The 27,197-nt window shown below is 51.9% G+C and overlaps 1 protein-coding gene across 1 annotated transcript; it reads left to right on the forward strand.

The window, feature by feature from the left end:
• Positions 1 to 907: 907 nt before the first annotated feature.
• LOC115384625 (disintegrin and metalloproteinase domain-containing protein 11-like) lies at positions 908 to 26,475 on the forward strand. The gene is made up of 26 exons (XM_030086860.1): positions 908 to 953; positions 1,065 to 1,228; positions 2,799 to 2,875; positions 3,085 to 3,151; positions 5,393 to 5,475; positions 5,662 to 5,719; positions 14,042 to 14,105; positions 14,534 to 14,649; positions 15,048 to 15,122; positions 15,214 to 15,285; positions 15,753 to 15,919; positions 16,020 to 16,104; positions 16,184 to 16,274; positions 16,467 to 16,518; positions 16,665 to 16,764; positions 16,977 to 17,048; positions 22,343 to 22,435; positions 22,520 to 22,600; positions 22,673 to 22,723; positions 22,812 to 22,875; positions 22,964 to 23,069; positions 23,149 to 23,268; positions 23,329 to 23,497; positions 23,746 to 23,860; positions 23,984 to 24,074; positions 26,331 to 26,475. Exons 1-26 carry the CDS (start codon positions 908 to 910, stop codon positions 26,371 to 26,373), a joined length of 2,322 nt encoding a protein of 773 aa, XP_029942720.1. The 3' UTR covers positions 26,374 to 26,475.
• Positions 26,476 to 27,197: the final 722 nt, after the last annotated feature.

Consider the following 27,197-nt stretch of genomic DNA (forward strand, 5'->3'; position numbering starts at 1 on the left):
CAAAAATGAACACCTCATATGGTTTAATTTTAAAATTGGGCACGTGATTAACCCAAATATCCACAGTCTCTTAGTCTTCACAACACAAATTGCAGTCTACGATCAAGCAGAACCCTCAGTCTGGTCAAACCTTTGGCTGGTGGGACTCTGGATCTCAGGTTGATGCTTTATTTAGCAATCGTCACAGGTAATGGTTCAGTGCTGACGAGAAAAATAAAAATGAATCAATTTTCAATTTCAATATTGTTTATTGAGTTTAAACATATAAAGTACACTTCTATAAGAAAATGAAATGGTACTCAATCGGCGCAAAAGACACCACAACATTAGTCAGACATGACATTTTTTAAGCAGTATAGTATTTGTGTTGAAATTGTGTTTTTATTTTCTTTTTTAAAACTTCTAGACCCAATCGACATGTTCTTTGAATTTTTATACAGTTCAAAAGGCCATATCGGAGCGTCTTCCGGGCCAATTTTGGTCCACGAGCCTTACGTTGGGCACCTGATGTGGAGGGTTGAACAGTTGATGCCTGCAGCCAGATGTTGCCTCTCGCGACATGAGATTCGGACCGAACGGGGCGCGTCAAGGCGCGTGGGAGGTTCCAGTCTGACCCCACGTGCTCCTGCTCTCTCTCTCTCTCTCTCTCTCTCTCTCTCTCTCTCTCTCTCTCTCTCTCTCTCTCTCTCTCTCTCTCTCTCTCTCTCTCTCTCTCTCTCTCTCTCTCTCTCTCTGTGTGTGAGCGCGCTCTGTGAGACATGCGCTCGGAGGAGAACCAGCTGTTGTGTTCACCGTCAGCATCCGCGCGACCCCGCTGCTCTTCCTCCTCCTCCTCCTCCTCCTCCTCCTCCTCCTCCCGCCACTCCGTCTGAGGGAACCGGGGCTCCACCGGGACTATGTGAGCACCATGCTGGCTGTGAGATGCCTGCTGTTCGCTGCAGTGTGTGGGACAGGTGAGAGACCTCTGGAGCGGGTGACCCCCGCTGATGCTGCACGCGCACCAGCTGTTGAGTGCATGTTTGTTTGTTTTGTTTTTTTCCCCTCACGCGCATTCCTCCCTCCAGTGTCCGCTGTCGGTCCGGGGCGATGGTGGAGCCGGGACGGGAAGCTGTCCCTCGCGGAGGAGGTCGTTCAGCCCCGGCGGCTCGTGCAGCAGATCCACACCGACGAGGAGCTTCTGCACGGCCGCCTGGACACCCGGGTCAGCGGCCGCCCGGCCGCCGCGCAGGTGGGACCGACACTCCGTCCTTTTCTCTGCATGCTTTTTAAAAAGGCTGGTTTCCATCTGAAAAGAGATTCAGTGAGATTAAAATCCGCCAGGTTTGATGAAACAAGCCGCATTCTGTGACATTCAGTTTTATTTATGAAACGCCAAATTCAAACTGTTATTTCAAGACACTTTTATGGAGGAAAACCAAGCAATTCTTCAGAACTCGCTCTGAACGGGAAGAGCCAGACTCAGAGGAGACTTCCTGCTGTTCCAGCTGGGGTTTGGGGATAGAGGACAGAAAAGCATCAAGACAGGATGTTCATGTGACAGAAATTTAGATATTTCTTATCACCATCTAGCAATTCATTAAAATTCTTAACAGTCTTTTGAATATTATGATTTCTCCAATTGCTGTGCAGATTCACAACACAAGAGAAAGTGGAGTTTAAAGTGGAGAGAAACGAATCTTGGAATCTAAACTTTAAATTCAAATTAGGAAGCAAAGGAACAAACGAGCAGCTCTCTCTCAAACTAACTCCTCCTGGACGGAGCGTGCACGTGGAGGCGTCCGCCGCTCCAACCTTCCGCCCCACACGTGATGCTCATGGTGACCCGGCCCCCCACCCCCCACCCCCCGCCTCACCTGCTGGGTTGTGTTTCACACCTCCACCTGGCCTCTCCTGTTTCCCTCACGGTGAACGCCGTCAGTCAGCCGATCTGACACAGCTTGACCTTGTGCCGCCCTCTGTGGCCTTTGGTCTGTTTGCTGGATTTAAAAGAAAGCAAAATGAGGCAGGGATGCAAAGTTCAAGAAGTATTTTAATGAAAAATTAAAGTCTTTGAACAGAGGATAATATAAGAGGGGAAATCCAACGACATGAATAACAGCTGGAACATCTGGATCTCATTGTTAAATACGGAGCACGCCCCTGAAGCTCTTAGTGGAGCTTCCTCGTCGCTGCTCACAAACAACACTGTGGTGTTTTTTTATTGCGTGGCGAGGTTCAGATTGATACTAAGTGGTTTGCAGAGAGTGCAGGGTAATACCAATGAGACCGGGCCGGTAAGTACTGACGGGAGTCACCACAGCGCTCCGGCTCCTGATGAGCGCCGGCTCACCTTGGAGCAAGGTTAGGAGAAGGCGGCGAGGCGTTGAGTTTTATCTGGGAGGAGGAGGAGGAGGAGGAGGAGGGGGAGGAGGAGGAGGAGGAGGCATCCATCAGGGTTCCATGTGGTTCAGTCACTGTTCAATCCAAAGCAGGGTGATGACCTGCATGGTTCAGTCATCTGAAAGTGAGATTCTGAATGTCTGTGATTTATACACGTCTCCTTCACAGACGCTGAAACAGGTGCGTGACCTTGGCTTTAAAGATTTACGGCTCGTCTTGCTGTAATTAAAGCGCTCCTGATGCTATCTGCTCTCTGGACACACATTCACTGCACAAATGTCCCGTTTGGACGAAGCTCCTCATTTACACCCTGATAAAGAAGACCGGGCCTGTTTTCTCTCAGAAGTTGATGTGTGTTTTCTCTTTTTCTTTAAGCCCTGTTTTCCTCTCCTCCGTCTCTGTCCTGCTCTTCTCTCCAGCCCGTCCATCTGGCTCAGAGCAGCTTCTTGGTCCAGGCTTTTGGCGGATCCTTCATCCTTGACCTGGAGCTCAACCAGTAAGCCGACACACACTTCTATAGCATGCACCAATCTCACTTCATATATCTGTCCAGTTTGTTGCGATCCTCCAGGAGAGGCAAATCTCTAAACCCCCCCCACCCGTTCCTCTTATAGCACCTATTTTCATCTAAGGTCCTGCATTCATGAAGCTTTCATCAGCGCTAAAACCACTCAGAATGAATGAATCCTTTTTGTTTTTTTGCAGCAACCTGCTGTCTACAGACTATGTGGAGCGCCACTTCCTGGAGGACGGACGGCTGTCTCAGAATGTGGTAGGTTTATTCCCCTTTGAGCAACAGGCTGAAGAGGAAGCTTCAGAAGTTGTTTTAATCTGTGTGAATGTTCGACCCTTCTGACCGCCGTCCAGAACACCTGGAAACGTGTCCAAACGCCGGTGCTTGCAGTGTCCTCTCCGTCATGAATTATAAATTTGAGCGAAATGCCCTTTAATAACGACGGCGTGGGACGGCACCTGAGAGACGCTCTCCGTCTGCGTCCTCTGCTCTTTCAGTCCCCGTCCCCCCTCTTCTTCCTCTTTCTCTGCCCGTGAACCACCTGACCAATCGGTAGACGGTTGCCGCGGCAACCGGCAGTCAGCAGCAGCAGCCCAGCGTGGGTCCACTTTGTTGTGTCGTGATGGGAATTCATATCATTTCCGTTCTCCAGAAAATGCTGAGCCCAGTCTGACAGCCTTCAGTTCCCCAGACCTGTGGAAGCTCATGTGCAGCGTGTCGGTTCAATTCTGCCTCCATGACGCAAAAAATCATTCACCGTCCCTTCTCTTTCATGAGATATGATACAGCTGTGTATGTCAGAATTGAGACCCCGCTCCGTCCGTATTGATTTATTCAGTTTTATCATCGTGCCGATAAATTCCCCCTGCCTTTGTGTGTCACGTTTTAATGGGTCCCCGTAGGTAGAGGCTTTTCTGCTGAGCTGGTGGCTGTCTCATTGGAACTGAATCTCATTGACATACAGATGGCTGAAATAGTGATTGGATTAGGGGCAGGGATGGCCCGGACCTGACAGGAGATGCTTCGTAGACTGTCAGTGCTCGGATGATGCCTGCTTTTCTAATTCTGCTCCAGGATTTAATCTTATTGTGTGTGTTATTCTCCCTCCTTCACTTCATTCCTGCTCTTTCCTGATGCGGTGTCCCCTCCTCACGGGGCTTCACCTTTAACGTTGTGTTTGCAGGAGTGAGCGGCCCTACGTCTCCAGAAAGCACACACTCATGTCTGCTGTGTCAGGCAATTTGATTTCCTCCATTTAGCCCTGTAATCCTACCGTTTATTTATTTAATATGCGCTAAGTGCTGCGGGCCGACTCGCTGAAACAACGTGGAGGACGGTCCGTCGTTCTCATTGCTCAGCTTCACCAGAGCGACGCCGCTTTCCTGAACCAAGCATCATTATAGGAACGATGCTTTCATACACTCTCACCGCAGCTGACAGCCGCCGTGAGTTAATGTTAAGCTCTGAGTCGGAGCTCGGAGTAAAGGTTGACCAAGCGTGAAGGACGGCGGCTCCGAGTCGCCTCCCGTCTTCCGCGGTCTGTCGGCCATGCCGGACGGCGGCGGGCTCGGGTGGCAGACATGACTTATTATTGGGGTTCGTTACAAACACAGCTCACACATCTTGAGACGGGCAGGTTTTGTTTGACTGACAGCAACAAGTCGGGGTGTCATCTGATCGCTTCTGCACTCCGAGAGGCGGCGTAGAAACACGAGATTCAAACATCCACCTGGAGCCTTTTAGCAGATTATGAATAATTAGGTGAAGGTATCCGGGAGCCAGGAGTACAGCGAACACCTCTCAGCAGGGGGGCCGGAGTGAAACCATCAACTGACACTGTGGCACAAACACTGTCGCTTTATTTTGGAGTTCCGGCTCCATGTGAGCGAACATATATTCCCTCTGAAGATCTGAACAGTGTCATTAAAATCTGAGTTGTAAACCAGATGGTAAACTGAGATGTTATATTTTCAAAATTGCAGCTCTTTTATTCAAATTTGAGAAACTGCTAAAATCAGGCAGAAAAACAGCTGAAAGTGTGAGAAAATATTTACCATCTGGAACTGAAATTGAAACTTCACATCAGTTTTACCTGAAGCTTCTGCCTCGTTTCAAAGGTTAACATTTGACTGTTCCTGATGTAACATTAGCAGCAGTTGCTTTTATAAGAATGAATTAATAATGAAGGGAACGTTGTTGTTCTTGATGTGAAAGCTTTCTAGAGTCGAGCAGGGAGAAATTTTTTACATTTGAATCCTTGATTCACTTCGGTTTGATGTAATTCTGACCAGAACAGTCCATCTTCTTCAAACGGGTGTAGGTTTCCCCCCAGACGCTCAGCTGACTGTAAACCTCGGCCAGGTGGAAAACGCCTGACCTCCGCCCGCCTCGGGGTCAGGAGATCAGGACGCCGGGAGACGGCATCGGTTTCATTTTCTGAAATTTGACATGAAGGTGTCACCGGATGATGGACGGATCGGTGTCTCTCTGCGTCCTCAGGGAGGGGAGCACTGCTACTACCACGGCCGGCTGAGGGGGCTGCCGGGCTCCTGGGCGGCTCTGTCCACCTGCCGCGGCCTGCAGTGAGTCAAAACGCTAACACCCAGAAACACTCCTTATGTAGAAATCAAAGAAGGATGGACCGTCCAGTGTGTATCAGTCACTCAAACTAGAATGAATCAACTCTATCGTCTCACAGCTATAATATCTAATAAGTTAAGCTCCTTCATGTGTAAAACGTCCTGTTGTTGTTGTTGTTTTTTTTCCAGTGGGATGTTTTCTGATGGGAACTTCTCGTACGGGATTGAGCCCGTCGGCAGTGGAGAGGTGAGTCTGCCGCCGAGGCGTGTTTACGAGTTGTTTTGGCCGTGTCTGTTTCCCTGGCATAAAACCAAACGATAGTGAGCAGCCGTCTCTTTAAAGGCAGGTTAAATTCTTCACGAAGCCGCCGCCTCACTTTCCCTTTCTCTCCTTCTGTCTGCCTCCGCTCTGGACGGCTTACCGTCAGGCCGGACAGCGTCCCTCTATCCCCGCCTTTCTCTGTTGATACTGAGAAACACCTCCAGAGGGGAGGAAAAAATACAAATATGTAACAAAAAGTAGAAGTTTAAGAACGTTTTCAGAGCTTTTGAATATTCATAAACATGTATAGTATTGAATGAAGGCAGAAGGAAGAAAGGGTTTTTTTTTTTGTCCATTAAAGCCCACAGTAATCGAAGTACAGCTCAATTACATAGACTGGAGAGATGGATCAATATCCTCTCAGCTCATCTTCAGACTCTCTCTCCCTCTCTCTTTCCCTCTCTTCCCCTCCTCGCCTCTTTATCTCAGATGGGTCATTTTCATAAAGTATTTATTCCCAGCTCAAGTGTAGCAGCGTGTCCAGCGTTGTTGCTGCTGTTATGACGCCCCGCCGCCCATTCATTATGCATCGCAGCACTTTCCTCCCGCTGGTCTGTCCCTGGCGAGGAGGACGACGCTTCCTCCCACGGACCGCCTCCTGAGTGCAGGACGAGGAGAAGCTCCGTCAAGATCTGGCTCATGTCTTGTTTTTGTTTTACCTTTTCAAACGGTGCACAGTTCTTTATGACAGCATTCCATTAGTAACGTAATTGTACGGTTTTATCACTTTAACTCGCCTAGATTGATAACTCCCACCGTAAAGGGTGTGCTGACCTAATGACACAGTGTCTACTCACGCCTCAGACACTCCAGAACTGTTCTTTCATCGTATTTATTGAAGAAAAACACAGTTTATCCAGCCAGTGTGGTAGAAATCAACTCAGCGTCACCGGTCAACATCGCCATCTGAATGAAAGTAGATCCGGCACGTAATATAAGCGCGGATGCATCACAGCGTGCTCTATTTTTTCAGTATAATTATGCAGAAACATAGGAACATAACAAAATTTCTACATAAACACAGGGAGGAAACACCAGCAAAGATGAATATGAATTAAACAATGACAATAATATAAGAAATTCCACACACCTCCCACTTGGGCTACGTGTCATTGACTAAGTAGGCCACAACAACAATAGGATCACGGAATTAAGCGCAGAACATATTAAACCTTTAAGTATTGAAATAAAACAACAGCATACACTCTGAAATATTCTGGTTCATGATGTTTACAGAATTCACAGTCTTAAGCTCTGTCCAGGTACTTAGGGTGGAGCATGAAGTCCCTCTTGTTCCTCTACTGGCAGCAATACCACCAGCCTTCTTACATCCCTGTGAAGGATGGTGGAAGGACAAGGCTCCAAGTCTTTTGTTGCCTTGGATGGGCTAATGGGGTGGCTACAATAAGTCTTCACCTTGACATCTCGGACAACACCCTTATCTTCAGGGTGCGCCTCCACAGCACGACCCAGCCTGAATCGTCCCCGGAGGGCATTTTGTTCCGCCACCCAGACCAGGTAACCAACAGACACATTCCTGGCTGGGGCATGCCACTTCTGTCGCACAAACAGGTGAGGTCCCGCCAGCTGGCTCCAATGTCTCCAGAATTTGTTCACTTCCACCTGGACTGTGCGCAGACGACTGAAAGGGTAGGCAGGGAATTCAAAATCCTGGTTGTCACCTCTGGGCCCTGCACGCCCCAACAGTAAGGAGTTTGGCATTACAACATCCACAGTCTCCTCTTGAACCTGAATTCTGGCACTGATCGGCCTCTCATTGGAAAGGTTGGCGGCCAAGTAGAGGATGGTTTGGAACTCCAAAGTGGTCAGGTTACCATCCACACCAACGCCGTCCAAGGATCTCTTCAACACAAGAACAGCTGCTTCCGCTGCCCCATTTCGATGTGGCGAGTCAGCTGGACTAAACTCCCACACCCAGTCGGTTCCAGCCACGGCCGATCTCCTTTGGACCCCTTCTTTGTCAATTTCTGCCAGGAAGCCATAGAGGTCCTCCAGTGCTTGTTTGGCTGCCACGAAATTGGTCCCCTGATCAGACCAAAGCTTCTTTGGGTGTCCCCTCAAGGCAGTGAAACGTTGGTACGTCTTGAGAAAACCTTCTGTCGACAAGTCTTCAACCACGTCAGCATGGACTGCTCTTGAGGCCATACAACTGTAGACCACGCCCCAGGCCTTTCTCCTTGTTCGGCGCTTCACCGCATCCCTAACGGTGTATGGGCCAAACAGATCCAGTGTCGTGTACTCAAAGGGGGCTGTTGGTCTCATGCGTACAAGGGGGAGATCACCCATCACTTGAGTGCATAGCTTGGCTCTGCATTTTCTGCAATATATGCATGAGTCTATTACTTTGCGGGCGACTCTACTACCTTGCACTACCCAGGCCCTTTTTCTCATCCGAAGGAGGGTGCCAGCAAGACCTTCATGGTTAGCGTGGCGACCTTCAATGGCAAGAAGGGTGCTGAGCCACTCACTGTAGGGGATTAGTGGGACCCCAGGGTTTTCCTCATCCAAGGACTGGACTCGACCATAGCACAATAGGAGCCCTGTTACATTGTCTTTGTTCACGACCAGACGGTTGAGCGTCATCGAGGGGAAGGTTACACCAGTCTGAGCAGCGAGGCACAAGTCCTGAAATGCTTCATTGCACTCCTGGACCGTGAGCACCGCCTCCCACTGTTCTTGCTTGCCAGCTTGACTCCTGCCACTTAACCAGAAGTGTACAGCTCTGCGGACGTAGCCCACAACCCCACAAAGCCTGGCTAGGGAACTGAACCGTGAGAGGTCAACTTGATTTATGAGGGCCAAACCCCAAAAACTTCTCCCATTGTAGGTGTTCAATGCGGTCGGAGGGGACCCTGTGAAGTCATCTGGCAGAGAGCCCTTAGCAGGAGAGAGTCCTGTGTTTGCACCATCTTCAACCGTGGCAACAACACTACCAGCACTGCCAGGACACGTTCCCTTCTTCGCCTGGGCCCTTGTCGTAATGGCAGTGAAAGCCTTCCTCTGGAGTCGACTCACAACTTCTCTGGTCCCAGACGCCACCTCCTCAGCAGACTTCATGGGCCACTCCTCCACCGGCTTGGTCAGAAACTCGGGGCCTCTCTGCCACAGGGAGTCACTGTTGAGCTGTTCAGGGGAACAGCCTCTTGTGACCAGATCAGCCACATTGCACTGGCCAGGGATCCACCACCAGTCAGTCACAGGCCCGGCCTTCTGTATCTCTCCCACACGGTTGGCGAAGAAGGTTTGGAACCCATAACTCTCACGCTGGATGGCACCTAACACAGTCTGGCTGTCGACAAAATGGTACCACCTGTCCACTTTCAACCGCCCATGTTTCAGAATGTACCCCTTCAAGCGGGCAGCAAAAACAGCTCCACAGATCTTTGCTTTCACTGCATCACCCTTCTGATCAAGTGGAGTCAATTTGGCCTTTGACTCCACGAGCCAGGTAACAACACCTCCTGATGTTGCCCAACGCAGGTACAAAACTGCTCCATAAGAGTCACAGCTCCCATCTCAGAAGGTTATTCCCCAGGGTTTGCCTACCCAACCGGAGGGAGTGATGCTCCTGTGAAAAGTGATGGTGCTCAGCCGAGCATACTCTTTGAAGAGCTCAATCGCTTTCCCATGAAGCTCACGAGACAATGGCCTGTCCCACGTGTCTTTGGTCAATGGCCCGGCCTCCTGAAAGGCCCTTCTGACCAGGATGACACCCTTCTGCTTCAGAGGTGTCGCTAGACCAAGAGGGTCGTACAGCCCAGCTACCTGGCTCAAAAGCATACGGCGGGTAAGGGGACCTGGCGTGTTTCTCTCTACTTCCTCCATGGAGAGGTCAAGTCCCATGCGCATCTTTTTCTTTCTTGTGGAGAAATTAACAGCCACCATGAGAAAGAGCTTGTCTTCCCCCACATGGAAACCAATTTCAAGCGCCTTGTTGTCCTCATCTCGTAACTGGTTGGGCAACACGATAGTGTCTGGTTTGGTTGGATCAACGCCTTGCCTCCCACTTTGACCAGATCGCACCCAAGGCTTGAGGTAAAACCCACCAGTTGCGAGAATGGTCTCAACCCCTTCAAGAATTTCAGTCAGTCTTTGGGGGTCATTGTGGGATACCAGGATGTCGTCGACATAAGCGTTGTCTACGATGACATGTCTCTCATCCACTTTGTCTGCAAATTGTGGCAGGTGCGCAGTCTCCCTCATAGCTACCTGAGCGATACAGCCGGCCGGTTTATCACCCATGTTCACCCGCACCACGGAATAGTCCTTGATGTCATCTGCTGGAGAGTCTCTCCACAAGAAGCGGTGGACATGGACCTCCTGATATTCCAACCAGACCGAGTTGTACATTTTGGTCACATCACCAATTGCTGCATGCTCCCCCTCCCGGAAACGCAGCAACACTGCCCGTATGGGGTTCAAGACATCTGGACCCTTCAGCAGAATGCTATTCAGACTGACACCTCTGAATTCTTGGCTACTGTCCCAGACAAGCCACACAGGCATGGAGACTGAGTGCGGATTGGGAGCCATCAGGTGATTCACCCACCACACAGCCCCGTTCCATTTATCCATCACTGCCTCAGAAAGTCTCACTGCAGCCCCTCTGGCGACCATATCACGTACCTGCCTGGCATAGGCCTCCTTCCACGCTGGATCCCTCTCGAGGCACTTTTCAGACTTTAGGAACGTCGCTTCAACAGCTTTGCGATTGTTAGGCAGTGTAGCAGGATCCTCCTTCCAGGGATATTTTGCATCCCAGTGGGGTTTGTCACTGTGCTTGTCACTTTGCTTGAACGTCAATCCTCCCCTGATGATCTCTAGCTCCCTTTCATCGGCGATGGACATCTCTTTTCCTCCTGGGGCACATTTTCCACAACGGCACCCACCGCACACAGGGTCACACGCAGCGCCGATGCTGTCCCACTGTAGCCATTTGACAATCTCAGCATTGCTTGCAGCTGTGGTTCTGACTTCCACTTTACTTTCCAGACCCTGACAGTGGTCGTGGAGGACCTTCACTCTCTTGGACTCCGCCCTCATGGAGCATGCAAAGTGGGTTGATGAGTGGCGTGCAGTTACCTCAACATCCTCAAACAGGTCCGGGTGCACACCACTGACAGTTTTACCCAGTGGACCATCCCACAACACCAGGTCACTGCATTTCATCATCCTTTGGGGGGCTAGACGGCCTTCGCCTTCGCCAGCACATGCTGTTGCAGATGCTTTATTTGTGCAGGCCTTACGAACAGCCTCCAGCTGTTCTGGGGTCAGACCTAGACTGGCGAACACGGCCTCTTGTTCTTCGGTCGGGCCACGGGGTTCTCTCCTCGTTTCCACTTTTGTCCCCCCTTTAGCAGTGTCCTTTCTGACTGGGGATTTAAGGCATAGGAAGAAATGATGGTCTGAAGATGCACCACCTTTCTTGCATTCATCAGCACGACACAAGAAGTTTGTATTACAAGGACCATCACTTCCATTTAGATCAAGGCATTTAGGGCAGGCCTTCATCCTTTTCACTTGAACCCTCCTCTCTGTTGGGGTGGATGTCTTGAATGTCTTACAGCTATACAAACGTCCTGTATGACCCTCTTCACCACACAAGGTGCAAGGATTTTGTTCTCCTTTAGATTCACTTGCTGTGGCCTTGGTGAAGGAACGTTTCTCTTGCTTTCGATCTCCCAGCCTCTCCCTCGGCTTGCCACGGGAGATCAGTTCACTTTCCCCGACGTAGCTTGGCTGTCGAGTTGATTGTAACTGCTCCAGTTGCACCAGAACTGTCTTCTGATCTTTCAGAAACTGCCACAGTTTGTCAAACCGGTTGCGTGGATTAACATTATTAGCTGCATCACATCGGTACAGAAGCCACCTCTCCTTCATGCTCTCTGGTAGCTTGCTCTCAAGTGACCGAATCACCAGCTGATTTTTTATGGCATCTTTACAACCTAAGTCAATGAGGTCCAACAGAGCTCTTTTCACAGCTTGGATCAATTGCAGAGCCTCCCTCGGTTGGTTGTTACACACGGTTGACAATCCCTGCAACTCCAATATGATGTCGTCTGCTATTTGTGACATGTCCCCATAACAATCCTCCAAAACCTGGAAGACTTCAATAGCAGTGCGGCAGTGAGACAACCTGAGCTCGCTTTTCACTGAGTCAGATATACTGTCCAGGAGATGAAAGAGCTTGCACTCGGGGGAGCCAGTGGGTTCTGCTAAGGCTTGCAGTGTCTCCCAATTACTCTTCCAGCGCCAATACCCCCTCCTGTCTCCAGAGAATTTTGGCAAACTCAGAGGTGCAAGAGCAATCCTTGGTCCCATTGATCCCTGAGAAGCGGCAGACCCACTCTGCCTGGCTCCAAAGCTGTCTGGTAGCATGGCGTGCGCTCCTCTCTGCTGCTGCTGCGGTGTGCTGGAGAAGTCAGGTACGAAAGCTGGACTCATGTGCCACTGGGATGGTCGCCCTTGTGGTGATGGTTGGGGGGCACGTGACGGAGCGCCTGAATCTTGTGCTTCACGAGGACAGTCCACATGACCACCCAGTGCACTGTCACTTGTAACAATGACTTAGTTAGTGGTGGAGCCAGCACCTGCACTTTGTGAACCGTCTGGAGCAGCGTCGCTGCCACCACCAACAGTAGGCGGATCAACTGGTGTATCAGTAGTAGTTGCTCCTTCTCCATCAGCACCACCCTCATCTTCTCCACCATTTTCTTCCTCCTCATTTTCACCGCAAGACATGTTACTTGGATTGCTGTGCGCATACCTTTTGCGCTCATGCCTGTAATTTTCCAGTGCAACAAGAGTGATCCTTTTCTTCTCCTTGAAGTCTTTGAGGCAGGTATGCATGACATTCACCTCCTTCTCCGGAACGTAGCAGTCCCAGCACCTTACAAAATCCTCCAATGCTTCAAGTCTGCTTTCCAGAGCAGTGTGCACTGAATCAAACTGCTCAGAGGTCATGTGACGCCCCTGGGATGTATCAGCCTGACCAATCACGTTCTCCAGATCTACTTTTAGACTGTCAAACTGTCCTGATACACAGCGGGTCCAAGCAGTCTCTTTTAATTTTTGGTCTGTCTCTTTGTACTTTGCACGGCACTCTTGCAGTTTTTTCTTCACATGAACTATATCAGCTGCAAATCCACTTTCATCTTCTTCTTCTTCCATAACAGCAATATAGTCAAAACTCTTGTTACAGACTTCTTGTCAGTCTTCCAGTGCCCTCATTTCAGACCTCAGGTCATGCTCATTAAAGAGATCCACATTAAACACAGCAGCATTTAATCTCCAATTGAAGATCCCCTGTGCAGAAGATCGCGCCTTCTTCAGCTCACCAATCCGCCATGGTTGTCTGAGGCGCCCTCTGCTGGCCGGATGTGTGGGGTGACGACTGCACTTCCGGTCCGTGCAGGCAAGATGGCGCCGACTTCCGGTAGCTTAGCTGCTAATGTAGCTGCTAACTTAGCAGCTAACAAACGTTTATTTGCAGCGATCGGCTTATCCTATGCCGTTGCGCTAAACAGTCCCTGTTAAAGTCACTCAAAGCACAGTAGTAGACCAACCGATGTCTTGATGATGGCTTTAATTGAGCACGAAGCGTCGTCGATCGGCCGGGAAGCTCCGCCGGGCTCCGTCTAAACGCTGGCACGTTGCTATCGACACTGTCCGACCTCCGCTTCTCCTTCACGGGGCAGGCTTAGTGATTTCTGCTGTACGGGTTTATCGCTCTAACTCGCCTAGATTGATAACTCCCACCGTAAAGGGTGTGCTGACCTAATGACACAGTGTCTACTCACGTCTCGGACACTCCAGAACTGTTCTTTCATCGTATTTATTGAAGAAAAACACAGTTTATCCAGCCAGTGTGGTGGAAATCAACTCATCGTCACCGGTCAACATCGCCGTCTGAATGAAAGTAGATCCGGCACGTAATATAAGCTCGGATGCATCACAGCGTGCCCTATTTTTTCAGTATAATTATGCAGAAACATAGGAACATAACAAAATTTCTACATAAACACAGGGAGGAAACACCAGCAAAGATGAATATGAATTAAACAATGATAATAATATAAGAAATTCCACACAGTAATGTTTCCCTTTGAAATGAGCAGCAGTGCAGCTGTGGACCAATAGAAAATGTAATAAATGCTGCATAAAGCTTCGTACTTTAGCAGCTCTCTCTCTCTCTCTCTGTCTTTTTTCATTTCTAATATCCTTCAGGTGCAGAATGACCACGTTGTGTATCGGATGTCCAACATTGATCTCCTTCCTCCTCCCTGTCCAGGTGAGGTGAAGAAACTCTGTCTGGTTTAATGCGATTAGCTTTATAATGAATAAACAAAATCCCCTCCATTTCACCTCATAAATTATGAGCAATATGCAAAAGTCAACAACGATCAGTCATCTTCGTCCTTGGCTGTAATCTGAAGTGATTTAAATGCTGAGATGGCTGCTGCGGGGACACTGTCCTCCTGCTGCTGTGTCCCCGTCCTCCTCGCCCTTGCTGAGCGTCTCCTCTCCCTCCTCCTGTTGCCGCTCTCCTCTCCTTCCTGTTACTCAGTTACTCTCTCGCCTGAACTCTCCCCTGTTCCTCCTCTCTCCTCCGCCGGCTGTGCGATATTGATCTCTCCTGCAGATCGGTGGACTAAAATACACAGCTGCATCCATTTCTGTGTGTGTGTGTGTGTGTGTGTGTGTGTGTGTGTGTTTCAGGATGCTCCACGAACACCTCGGTGCCCGAGGCGGAGACAGGCGGTCACGGCGACGGAGACGGCCGGTCTGAAGGAGGGTTGCGGGCTTTCAGAGGCCTGAGGCGCTCCAAAAGACAAGTCAGTTTGACGCCGATACGTATCGGATAAAGTCAGAGTTTAAATTCATTGAGAAGCTTAAATCCTTTCGTAACGACTGTTGTGATCCAAGTTGTGTTGCTCTTTCAAGGACGAAGGACGAAGACTACAATTTCACCCGCATCAGCAAATGTGTGTGTGTGTGTGTGTGTGTCTGTGTGTGTGCGTGTGTGTGTGTTTGTATGTGTGTGTGAGTAATAGTTTCTCCAGCTGGGTCTGCTTCGTTTGTGTGCATCATGTGTACAAGTGTGTGTTTGTCCTGTTTGAAGGTTAACGTGACAGCGCTCTGTGTGTGTGTGTGTGTGTGTGTGTGTGTGTGTGTGTGTGTGTGTGTGTGTGTGTGTGTGTGTGTGTGTGTGTGTGTGTGTGTGTTCCTCCAGGTGCGGCGAGGCCAGCGCACCGTCCAGACCGAGACCAAGTACATCGAGCTGATGGTTGTCAACGACTACGAGCTGGTGTGTGTGAAGCAGACGCCTAAAAGCCGTTTTCCGTCTGTAAACCTGCAGAATGTTCAAGGCAGTAACGCTTTATTTTTCTCTTTCTCAGTTTGTCCAGCTGCGCAGGTCGACCACTCAGACCAAGATTTTTGCCAAATCGGTGGTGAACATGGCGGATTTGGTGATAATTTTTATTTTATTTTAATATCCAGCATCAGAGATGGGATGAAAAGATGTGATTTGATATTTGTGGGATGGTTTTAGATTATTTTGTGGCTATATCTCCTCTGTGCTCATGCGCTGGGTGAAGAGTTCTGTGACGTTCTGTGGCTTTTCAGCCGTAAACCTCACTGCAAAGCCAGTTTTATTCTCCATATAATTGCCTCCGGAGAGCGTCTGAGAGAACCGGACGATTGGATCTGAACCAGTGAAGTTGGAATGAATTCCTCCTCGCCGCGTCGGCACAGGAAACCCTTCGCTGACTGAGGACAAAAGCCGTTTCTGTGGCAACCGGCTGCTGCTTCCCGTTTCTCTGTGCAGCTGTATCCATCACCTGCAGCGCTTCAACAACCGTCACTCGTCTCTCTGATCACCAAAACAGGCCCGAATCAATAAGAACTCACAGATTTTTCTGTTTGATGCGTCCAGATATACAAGGAGCAGCTCAACACGCGCATCGTCCTGGTGGCCATGGAAACCTGGTCGTCCGAGAACAAGGTGTCCATCGGCGACGACGCGCTGCTCACCCTGCGCGACTTCATGAAGTACAGGAAGGAGAGCATCAGGGAGCGCTGTGACGCCGTGCACCTCTTCTCGTGGGTCCAGGCGTTCGGATGCGTTGATCCATCCGCCCGGTCGGTGTCACAGCATCTCCCCCTCTCTCCTCTGCTTTCTCCCTCCCGGTCCTGGACGCAGAGGACGGACGTTCATGAGCAGCCGCAGCGAGGCGGCCTACATCGGGGGCATCTGCTCGCTGACCCGAGGAGGAGGAATCAATGAAGTGAGGGCTCGGAGTCAGATCCACGCCTCACTTCAGTTCAGGCTAAAAATCCTTGTTTTTTCTGTCTTTCTGTCAACAGTTTGGCAGCGTGGGGCCCATGGCCATCACCCTGAGCCAGAGTCTGGGTCAGAACATCGGCATGCTGAGGAACAAGGAGCGAACGGCCGCGGGTGAAGCTGAAATACACCGTAGATATCAATGAGAGTGAATACAAATGAGCGGCTGAGAAAAGAAGCCATTAAAAAATGTGAAGCTTATCTGCTGTGAATAATTGCTCTGAGTTTCTGGTTAAAAGAGGGACGTGGAGTCGCTTCCTGCGCTCAGCGGACCGACTCGTCTGAACCCTCTGCTGTGTTTGTCAGGAGACTGCAGGTGCCCGGACCCGTGGCTCGGCTGCATCATGGAGGACACGGGGTATAAACACTCACTGTACTGCCGTATGCGCACAGCTAGTTAGAACATGACGTGATTGATTATTGCTCCAAGCTCAGCTGAATTCATGTAAATGACATAAACAGATGTTGAGTTTGTATTTGTTTTCTTCCGTCTGAATCCCTCAGCTACTACCTGCCCAGGAAGTTCTCTCGCTGCAGTATAGACGAGTACCTGCGTTTCCTCCAGCAGGGAGGAGGCAGCTGCCTCTTCAACAAGCCCACGAAGGTGAGAGATGCTTGATTAGGATCACAAAGGATCTGCAGGCTGAGTTTGATAACATATTGAAAATGAAATGGAGTGTTTGTACAAATGGTTTTTGATTTTTTTTAAATCTAATTTTACATCACAGATCATTAGCAATAAAAGGTAAAATTCTTTATTCATGTTTGGCTCGTTAAAACCCTTCTCGATGTGTTTTCTTTGTTATCTTCCTGAAGCTGTTGGACCCCTCTGAGTGCGGTAACGGATACGTGGAGCCGGGAGAGGAATGTGACTGCGGGTCGCTGGTGGTGAGCACATCCACACCAGCTAATATCTTATATTTAGCCTCACATCTGCACGTACAGTACATGGCACCAACCACTTTGAAAGCCTTGCTGCCACTGCAGCGTACTCTGCTTCAAGTGTGATCGTCTGATTTCACTGATATCCGATGTGCATTTCACTAAGTTTGCACTGATGTACATGTCATTCTATTTTGAGTGAAATATTTTTGTAGCACACAAATGCCACCGCGGGTCGGCTAGACACAGGTGAGACCACAGCCAGTGAGTTCAAACGTCCTTTATTGTCTATCAGTGGGCCCAATCCCCACCCCTCAATTCGGCAGGCTTCTCTAGCCGCCGCCACACCGAGCAGTCCTTGATCCTTGTCCCGGTCTTCAGCCTTTTCAGACTTGTGTGCGCTGGCCTCTCCCGCCTGCTGCTGTCAGTCCAGCTCTCCTTTCCTCTCTCCCGGTCCAGCACCCTACTTCAAGCAGGAGAGAGTAATCACATCAATCGCCAGCACCTGCTGCACCTTGGACACTGGCTCCCTGAGCTGCTTCCCCGCCTCCCTCTCTCCTGCAGCCGAGAGCAAACCACGCCCCTCCTCCACATACCCCCACCGCCCGACTGAGGTCGGGGAGATCCCCGGCCGACTCTACTCCCCCACCCTCCCCCCTGGAGGGCGAGAAAGGAAATCGGCCACCGTCATTTGTGTCCCCGGCCTGTGAACCACCTTGAACTTAAAGGGCTGCAACGCCAGATACCACCGCGTGATCCGGGCATTGGTGTCCTTCATGCGGTGGAGCCATTGGAGCGGGGCGTGGTCCGAATAGAGGGTGAAGGCCCGTCCCAGCAGGTAGTAGCGAAGTGCCCCGACCGCCCACCGGATGGCCAGACACTCCTTTTCTATGGTGCTGTACCGCGACTCCCTCTCAGAGAGCTTCCGGCTGATGTAAAGGATTGGGCGGTCGAAGCCCCGCACCCGCTGGGACAGCACCGCCCCCACACCCCTGTCGGAAGCATCGGTCTGCAGGATGAAGGGGAGAGAAAAGTTAGGCGTGTAGAGAAGCGGCTTCCCACAGAGGGCCTGTTTCACCTGCTCAAACGCCATCTGGCACTGCTCCGTCCACCGGGCCGGATCTGAGGCACCCTTTCGGGTCAGGTCAGTCAGGGGGCTGGTCAGGTCTGCGAAGCCAGGGACGAACCGCCGATAGTACCCAGCCAGCCCCAAGAACTTCCTCACCTCCTTCTTGGACTTGGGCCGCGGGCAGGCTGCAATTGCGGCTGTCTTGTCTATCTGTGGACGCACCTGTCCACTGCCCAAGAGGTGCCCCAGGTACCGTACCTCCCTCTGTCCAACTGCACACTTCTTCGGGTTGGCCGTGAGCCCCGCCTGTCTCAGCGACCGGAGCACCCCGGACACCTGCCGCATATGCTCCGCCCAGCTATCACTATGGATGATGACATCATCCAAGTAGGCGGCAGCATATGCGGCATGTGGGCGCAGGACCCGGTCCATGAGACGTTGGAACGTGGCTGGGGCCCCGAACAACCCGAACAGAAGTGTGACGAATTGGTACAACCCGTACGGAGTGGAGAAAGCTGATTTTTCCCAGGACTCTGGTGACAAGGGAATCTGCCAGTAGCCCTTAGTCAAATCCAGTGTCATGAAAAAGCGAGCAGTGTCTAGCCGGTCCAGGAGTTCGTCGACCCGGGGCATTGGGTAGGCATCAAATCGTGACACATCATTCACCTTGCGGTAGTCCACACAGAAGCGTACAGTCCCATCCTTCTTCATCACCAGAACAATGGGACTACACCAGGCACTGTTGGACTCTATTACTCCCATCTCCAACATAGCCTCTAATTCTTGCCGAACAATTTTTCTTTTATGTTCAGGCAGTCAGTACGGACGTGAACGTACAGTCGCACCGGGCAGAGTCTCGATGTGGTGTTCTATGAGATTTGTACGTCCTGGTAGGGAAGAGAACACATCAGCAAACTGCTTTTGCAACGCGGCAACGTCCGCTCTCTGGGACAGCGAGAGATGGTCATCACAAGGGAGCGAGGCCGGAATGGTGGAATTTGGAACCTCAGGCCCCAGCTTATCTCTCTCATGAACCGCCGTCACCAGAGCAACGGACTCCGCCTCCCTCCATGCTTTAAGGAGGTTGAGGTGGTAAATCTGCGTTGCTCCTCCCCTATCAGCCGGCTCCACCTAATAGTCAACCTCCCCCACTCGTCGTGTGACCAGAAACGGCCCTTGCCACCTGGCGAGTAACTTCGAGTTGGACGAGGGGAGTAACACAAGCACTATGTCTCCCGGTGAAAATTGTCTCAGCTTAGCCCCTCTGTTGTACAGCCGTTGTTGACGCTCCTGGGCCTTGAGCAAATTCTCCCGTGACAACCGACCCAGTGTGTGGAGTTTCGCTCTCAGATCCAGGACGTACTGAACCTCGCTCTTGCTGGGGCTCGGACCCTCCTCCCAGTTTTCCTTAACCAGGTCCAAGACCCCCTGAGGTCTTCTGCCGAACAGCAGCTCGACGGGAGAAAATCCCTCGGAGGCCTGGGGCACCTCCCGCACTGCAAACATCAGAGGATCAAGCCATTTATCCCAATTATGACAATCATTGTGGATGAACTTACGGACTTCAGAGTCCTATTCAGACGCTCGACGAGGCCGTCGGTTTGCGGGTGGTACACGCTTGTCCGAACAGACTTGATGCCCAGTAATCCATACAGCTCCATCAGTGTCCGTGACATAAAAGAAGTGCTCTGATCAGTTAGAATCTCCTTCGGGATTCCAACTCGGGAGATGACCTGAAACAGGGCCTGCGCCACACTCTTTGCAGAGATGGTGCGCAGTGGCACTGCCTCAGGATATCGCGTTGCGTAGTCCACCAGAACCAGCACAAAGCGATATCCCTGAGTGCTCCGGGGAAATGGCCCGATGAGGTCCATGCCAATCCGTTCGAACGGGACCTCAATTAATGGCAAAGGGCACAAAGGGGCCTTTGAGATGGCTGGATGGTTAACCAACTGACATTCGGGGCAAGAGGCACACCAATGCCGCACATCACCCTGAATGCCAGGCCAGTAGAAGCGGGCCATTATCCAGTTGAGCGTTTTGTCATACTCCATGTGTCCAGCCATCGCATTGTAATGCGCCGCCTGGAAAAGGCTTTCCAGACGGCTCCTCGGCACCAACAACTGGGTGGTATCCTCACCTGTCCGAGTGTCACGACTCACTCTGTACAACCTCCCTCTAATCAATGAAAAATAGGGATACGTTTGTGCTGCATCAGGGCGCACCATGTGACCATCAATCTTTATCACTTGGTTGAAGGCAGAGCGTAGAGTATCATCACGAGACTGTTCCAGTGGAAAATCTTCCATGGAGTGCAGCTCGGGAACCTGCAGGGCCGCGGGGGGAGGCCCTACTGATTCCCCCTCCCTGTCAACAGCGTTGGACAACCTCGCATCACCACTGAACACGGCACACATATGACCCGTCCTATCTTGTCGTGAGCACACCCCAATTAACCCGTGAAACCCCCGCCAATCAGTACCCAGAATCATGGGGTGTGCGAGGCGGGAGATAACCGCGGCCTTTACTTTATGCGTTTCACCCCTGTGTCTGATTTGCACTGGCACAACGGGGTATCTGTGAACATCCCCATGCACACACCGAATATCCACCCCCGATGCCCCCACCAAAGCCCTGGGACGAACCAGGTTCTGGTGAATCATTGACTGCTGACAGCCCGAATCCACAATCCCTTGGTGTATACCCCCCTGAATCCTTACCGGAATCCTGTATGTCCCTCCTGGACCGGGCGAGGGTGTTCGAGAGCCAGCGACCCGGATCACTTGACCGACCTCCATGAGTGGACACTCATTACGGAAGTGTCCGGGTCGTCCGCACCTCCAACACTCCTGCCCTGGCGTCTGAGCGGCCCCCTGCGGGAGGGAACCCGCACCCGTAGCGGCCGGGACCTGCGGAGCCTCCACAGCGGGTGCTTTAAAGCGGTGGTGAGCCAGCGGGGGGTTTTTCCGGGGCGCAGGGGTTGGACGATGGGGGGCTGGGGTCCGCTCCTCGGTCACCAGGACCCCAGAGTAGACAGCCAGATGATCCTTAGCCAGGGCGATGGCTGCCTCGATGCTCCTCGGGCGGTGGCACTGCACCCACTTGGACATCCTGGCAGGGAGCCCCTCCATGAACTGCTCCACCACGACCTGTTCCAGCATGCGGTTCTCCCTGGCGGACCCGCCTGGCTGCAGCCACCGGGCCGCCGCATCCTTCAGCTGCTGGGCATACACGAAGGGCCGACCCCCCGGACCCAGCTTGAGGCTCCGGAACCTGCGCCAGTGGTCATCAGGAGAATGGCCCATCCTGTCCAGGATGGCCCTCCGCACCTCTGGATAGCCTCTCGTGGATGCCAGTAGGTAGAGTGCTGCAGTCTGGGCTTCTCCTGACAGCAGGGGGAGCAGCCGCACAGCCCACTCCCCCACCGGCCAGCCACACGCCCCCGCCGTCATTTCGAACATATCCAAAAAAGTTTGTGGGTCATCTTCTGGGCCCATCTTGTGCAGGGACAGGCCGGTGAGGGGGACCGGCGCTGGGCCGGGCTGAGCCAGTAGCTTCTCCAGCACCTGCGTCTGCTTGCCGGCCTGGTCATGGAGGGCCCCCAGCTACTGCCGGTTGGCATTCGCCTGCTCCTGGTGCATCCTCGCCAATTCTTCCACCATCTGAGCCAGGAGGGCCACCGGCTGGACGGGCTGCGGTTCGGACATCTCACCTGGGTCTGTCTAGCCCCACGTTGGGTGCCAATGTAGCACACAAATGCCACCGCGGATCGGCTAGACACAGGTGAGACCACAGCCAGTGAGTTCAAACGTCCTTTATTGTCTATCAGTGGGCCCAATCCCCACCCCTCAATTCGGCAGGCTTCTCTAGCCGCCACACCGAGCAGTCCTTGATTCTTGTCGTCCCGGTCTTCAGCCTTTTCAGGCTTGTGTGCGCTGGCCTCTCCCGCCTGCTGCTGTCAGTCCAGCTCTCCTTTCCTCTCTCCCGGTCCAGCACCCTACTTCAAGCAGGAGAGAGTAATCACATCAATCGCCAGCACCTGCTGCACCTTGGACACTGGCTCCCTGAGCTGCTTCCCCGCCTCCCTCTCTCCTGCAGCCGAGAGTAAACCACGCCCCTCCTCCACAATTTTGTTTGCACATTCTCCGCTGTGATTTATGCGGTGGCATGAAGTGCAGATTTGAAGTTGGATTTGTGTTCAGATGCACAGTGAACCCTCTCTGGCCTGCAGGAGTGCACTCAGAGCGGAGCCAACTGCTGCAAGAAGTGCACGTTGACCCACAATGCCATGTGCAGCAACGGGCTGTGCTGCAGGGACTGCAAGGTGAGAATGCTCCGGTACGAGCCGTGCGCGGCGTCAAGAGTCTCTGTGCCAGAATCAGCAGGTATCTCTCTCTGCTCGCCACAGTACGAGATGAGAGGCGTGAAGTGCCGGGACGCCGTGAACGACTGCGACATCGCCGAGACGTGCACAGGAGACTCCAGCCAGGTGAGTTCAGACCTGACACGCACAAGTGTCCGATGAATCGGCTTCCGAATCTGGAACTCCTTTCTCTCGCAGTGTCCTCATAACGTCCACAAGCTGGACGGCTACATTTGTGAAGCCGGACAGGTAACGTCAACGCTTCCCTGAGTAGAATCATTAAAACTCACGGCTTCCTGTTCCTCATCATCTTCATCGTGATGTTTTTCCCCGTCAGGGTCGTTGCTACGGGGGACGCTGTAAGACCAGAGATGGACAGTGCAGGACTCTGTGGGGCTACAGTAGGTTTGGGTGGAGTGACGACGCAGAGATGCTTCCTATCGATCATCTCGCGTGAATCGTCACTGTTTTTCTGGCGTCTCCTCTCAGATTCGGCCGACAGGTTTTGCTATGAGAAGCTGAACTCTGAAGGCACGGAGAAGGGGAACTGCGGCGCCGACCCCCGCGGTCAGGGATGGCTGCCGTGCAACAAACCGTGAGTATCTGACCCCAGAGTCAGCCTGCATGAGCTCCGACTGAGTGAAACGTTTCACTCAGTGGTTTTCCTCCCTCAGAGATGTGCTGTGCGGCCTGCTGCTGTGCACCAACCTGACGGCACGGCCGAGGTTCGGGGAGCTGCAGGGGAAGCTGACCAGCCTCACCATCCACCATCAGAACCGCTACCTGGACTGCAGGTGAGCCAGCGGCCTACCGGCTCTACGAGGCGCAGAGCCCTGATTCTGTGCCGCCTGCAGAGGCGGCCACGCCGTGCTGGACGACGGCTTGGACCTGGGCTACGTGGAGGATGGGACGCCGTGCGGGCCCAACATGATGTGCCTGGAGCGCCGCTGCCTGCCCGTCGTCACCTTCAACCTGAGCACCTGCCCGGGCTCCTCCTCCTCACGCATCTGCTCCCACCACGGGGTGAGCCCAGCCCGGAGAAACCTCTAACACAGAACAACAAATATGCTATTGCTCCACAGAGTGATATATTTGTCCTAATTATCTGTTTGCTGGCCTGGTGAGAACCCCCTTTCCTGTGACCTTTGCCCTCTACAAATGCAACCTGTGTCCAATGACCGCCACCTTGTGTCCAAATAATGCAACAGCAAAACATATTTCAGTAATTGCTTTCTTGTGTTTTTTTGTTTTTTTCTCACCATGCTGTGCAGACCTGCAGTAATGAGGTGAAGTGTATCTGCGATCCGGACTTCACCGGGAAGGACTGCAGTGTGTTTGACCCCATCCCGACCCCAACCCCACCCGACGGCCCCGAGAAACAGAGAGGTAGTCCTTCATAGTAGACCTGTCCCTTCATTCATTCATGTATCTGATTTAAAAAGAAAAGTCTCCTTTTGGTCTTTATGTTTATTTTGTTGATAAATAAACTCTGCTCGTCCCTCCCCACAGGCCCCAGCGGTACCAATATCATTATAGGGTCGGTTGCCGGTGCAATTCTGCTGGCGGCGATCATCCTGGGGGGAACTGGCTGGGGATTTAAGTAAGCTCCCTGGCATGCCTCGGTGTGTGTGTGTGCGCTCTGTCGGCTGCCTGCGGCTCGCTGCTGAAACGCTGCTCTGCTTGCTGCCTGGTCCGCGCTCGCCACCACACACCAAACGGGCGCCGCGCTCGACGCTCGTGGACGCGCGGCAGATGGCTCGCAATCTGTGGGGTTTGCCGATGGGATGAGCATGAACGGTGGCATGAGTCGACTGGCGGGAGTGCAAACACGAACGACTCGTAGTGGCTCGTAGGAGTTAAATTTGGATGTTTTATTTGAGAGGATTGTGATATTACTACTAAAGATAATGCTGTTGCTGTTTTTCTTTTGTTTTTTGGGCCAGATGATCCCCTGTCTGATGTTTTTCACGTCTAAAAGCTTGAATGATGTGACACATTTTTGGCTTTGGCAAAATTACCCACAGGCTTAAAGGACTGTGGTTCATCTTTTCAAGTTTTTCCTCTGAAAGGGCAACTCCGGTTTTTTGACATCTGGACCTTATGTCTAGGTGTGTGCATGCTCATAGACTCACTCAGACAAACATCGTGCAGCTCGGAGTCCTTCAGAAGTTATTTAGGTCCAACCGATGTAGCCGCACTTAGCCGGGGCCACGGCAATGGAGGTTTAACGCGGGACATAATCTCTGCAAAATCGCTCATTTCGGCTGTATTTTTTCCTCCATCGGCGCTGGATTGCCTTTCGGTCGGAAGGGGGGCCTCCGGCGGGGCCCCGCGGCCTGGCTCAGAGCACGCATCCGCCGGGCAGCGGAGATCTGGATTCTCCCGCTGCGTAGAGAGCTCCAGAAACAGCACGGCGGGTCCCCACGTGCCCCGCGGCCAGCCCGGAGCGCGCTTCCGTCGGGCTGCGGAGATCTGGATTCTCCCGCTGAGGAGAGAGCTCCGCCGCAGCGCGTCCCGCGGCCGGGCCGGAGCGCGCATCCGCCAGGGAGCGGAAATCTGGATTCTTCCGCTGAGGAGAGAGCTCCGGCCGCGGCGCGGCGGGCCGCGGCCCGGAGCGCGCATCTGCCGGGGAGCGGAGATGTGGATTCTCCCACTGAGGAGAGAGCTCCGGCGGCGGCGCGTATCCGTTGGGGAGCGGAGATCTGGATTCTCCTGCTGAGAAGAGAGCTCCGGCCGCGGCGCGGCGGGTCGGCGCGCGTCCTGCGGCCAGCCCGGAGCGCGCATCCGCCGGGGAGCGGAGATACGCATCCTCCCGGCGAGGCGAGACATCCAGCGGCCACGCGCGAGCCGTGCGTCTTCGCCGGTGTCCAGAGCCTCCGTAGAGCAGCTGACGGCCGTTTTCCAACTCCGCCCCTGGAAGTCAGATGCCGGGGCACGGTGACAGCCGAGGCCGACTCAAAGTGCCTCTCTGCTGGGGAGAGGAGCTCCGCAACGTTCCCATCCGAGCTAATTGTGGCTAAGTTAGCGAAAAATGTCAGCTCGTCAGCTGACCCACCTGAAGACGGTAGACGAGCTGACTTTATGATAACACTGGCGATGGATGAAGAAATACAGCCGAAATGAACGATTTTGCAGAGATTATGTCCCGCGTTAAAGCTCCATTGCCGTGGCCCCCGCTAAGTGCGGCTACATCGGTTGGATCTAAATAACTTCTGGAGGACTCCGAGCTGCACGATGTTTGTCCGAGTGAGTATATGAGCATGCACACACCTAGAAATAAGGTCCAGGTGTCAAAAAACCGGAGTTGCCCTTTAATATCGATAGAAATGGATTGGCAGTGTGCTGCAGCAGCCTGTCACACTCCTCATGTCCAACAGACGTGGTCTTCTCTTCATGTCTTTTCCATTTGAAGTTATTTTGGATGGAAAATGCTGATTTTACACAGCGATCCATTGAAATTTGTAGTTTTAGAGAAGCAGCCGACCCTGCATGAGCCCCGTTGCACTTCAGACTTCATTTATAGCTGTGATCAACATGGACTAATTCTTCTTTATGACCGAAAGGATCTGTAAAATTGCATGAAGGCGTGAGGATATCCAGAAGCTCTTGTGTTTTCACTCCTCACCGAGCGGTTTAGTCCAGGTCTTCTCCCTCTTCGCTCGCTTCACCGTACAGCATGTCTGCAGTATGCAAAAGAACGGAGATGCTTGGTTGATCTCTTTGCTTCCGAGGCGTTTGGACCGCTGCATATATTCCCTCACGATGCTTTTGACACAAATAAATTGAAAGAAGAAGAAAAAAAAATCTCACCATGTGTTTTCTACTTCGTCTCGTTCCCGCCCTGCTGCCGATCCAGAAACATCCGAAAAGGAAGGTACGATCCGGCTTTTCCATCCTGAGCACGACGCCTGCTGTCTGCCTGGACGCCCTGTCATCAGAATGCCATGTGTTTTATAAGAATCTTAACATTCATCTGAAGGCCCCGTTTACACCACAACCAAGTGAAAACACACATAGTAATGCATTGGTTTTATATAGCGCTTTTCAGGACACTCAAAGACGCTTTGGTTTTATATAGCGCTTTTCAGGACACTCAAATACGCTTTACATTGCATTATTCATTGACACCATACTGGGTGGTGGTAAGCTACTACTGTAGCCACAGCTGCCCTGGGGCAGACTGACAGAAGCAAGGCTGCCAATCTGCGCCATCGGCCCCTCCGTCCACCACCAACCATTCACTCCCACAACTTTCATACTAGGCAACGTGGGTGAAGTGCCTTGCCCAAGGACACAACGACAGTTTTACGCAGGGATCGAACCGCCAGCCTTCTGGTTATAAGATGACCTGCTCTACCAACTGAGCTACTGTCCCCCCAATGCTAATGTTTGACTTTTAGCTCCAGAAAAACACTTCAAGTCGTTGCCGTGTAAACGGGCCCTCAGGCTTTTGTTTTAGTTGTAACTTTTTTTTTTTCCTAAATTTGCATGTGACAATATTTCATCAAACAATTCCACTTATTTTAGCATTTCTAAATTAATGTTATTCAGTAATAATTTGAATAAGACCAATCTGCATCATATTTGCTACCACTAACAAACAATTAGACGAAACCTAAAAAAGCACAATATACATTGTATTTTGGTTAGTTTTTATTTCTGCTGCATGGTTTTTAATAAGTAATCGCTGTGCTGAATTTGTATTACTCATTTCATAAATGTT

The sequence above is a fragment of the Salarias fasciatus genome, unplaced genomic scaffold, assembly GCF_902148845.1.
Source record: "Salarias fasciatus unplaced genomic scaffold, fSalaFa1.1, whole genome shotgun sequence".
Taxonomy (NCBI): Eukaryota; Metazoa; Chordata; class Actinopteri; order Blenniiformes; family Blenniidae; genus Salarias; species Salarias fasciatus.

Coding starts and splice junctions, on each gene's coding strand:
- LOC115384625 (XM_030086860.1), top strand. CDS start 908: ATGCTGGCTGTGAGATGCCTGCTGTTCGCTGCAGTGTGTGGGACAG. Junction 22,436..22,519: donor TGTGCTGCAGGGACTGCAAG/GTGAGAATGCTC, acceptor TGCTCGCCACAG/TACGAGATGAGAGGCGTGAA. Junction 22,876..22,963: donor CAGGACTCTGTGGGGCTACA/GTAGGTTTGGGT, acceptor GTCTCCTCTCAG/ATTCGGCCGACAGGTTTTGC.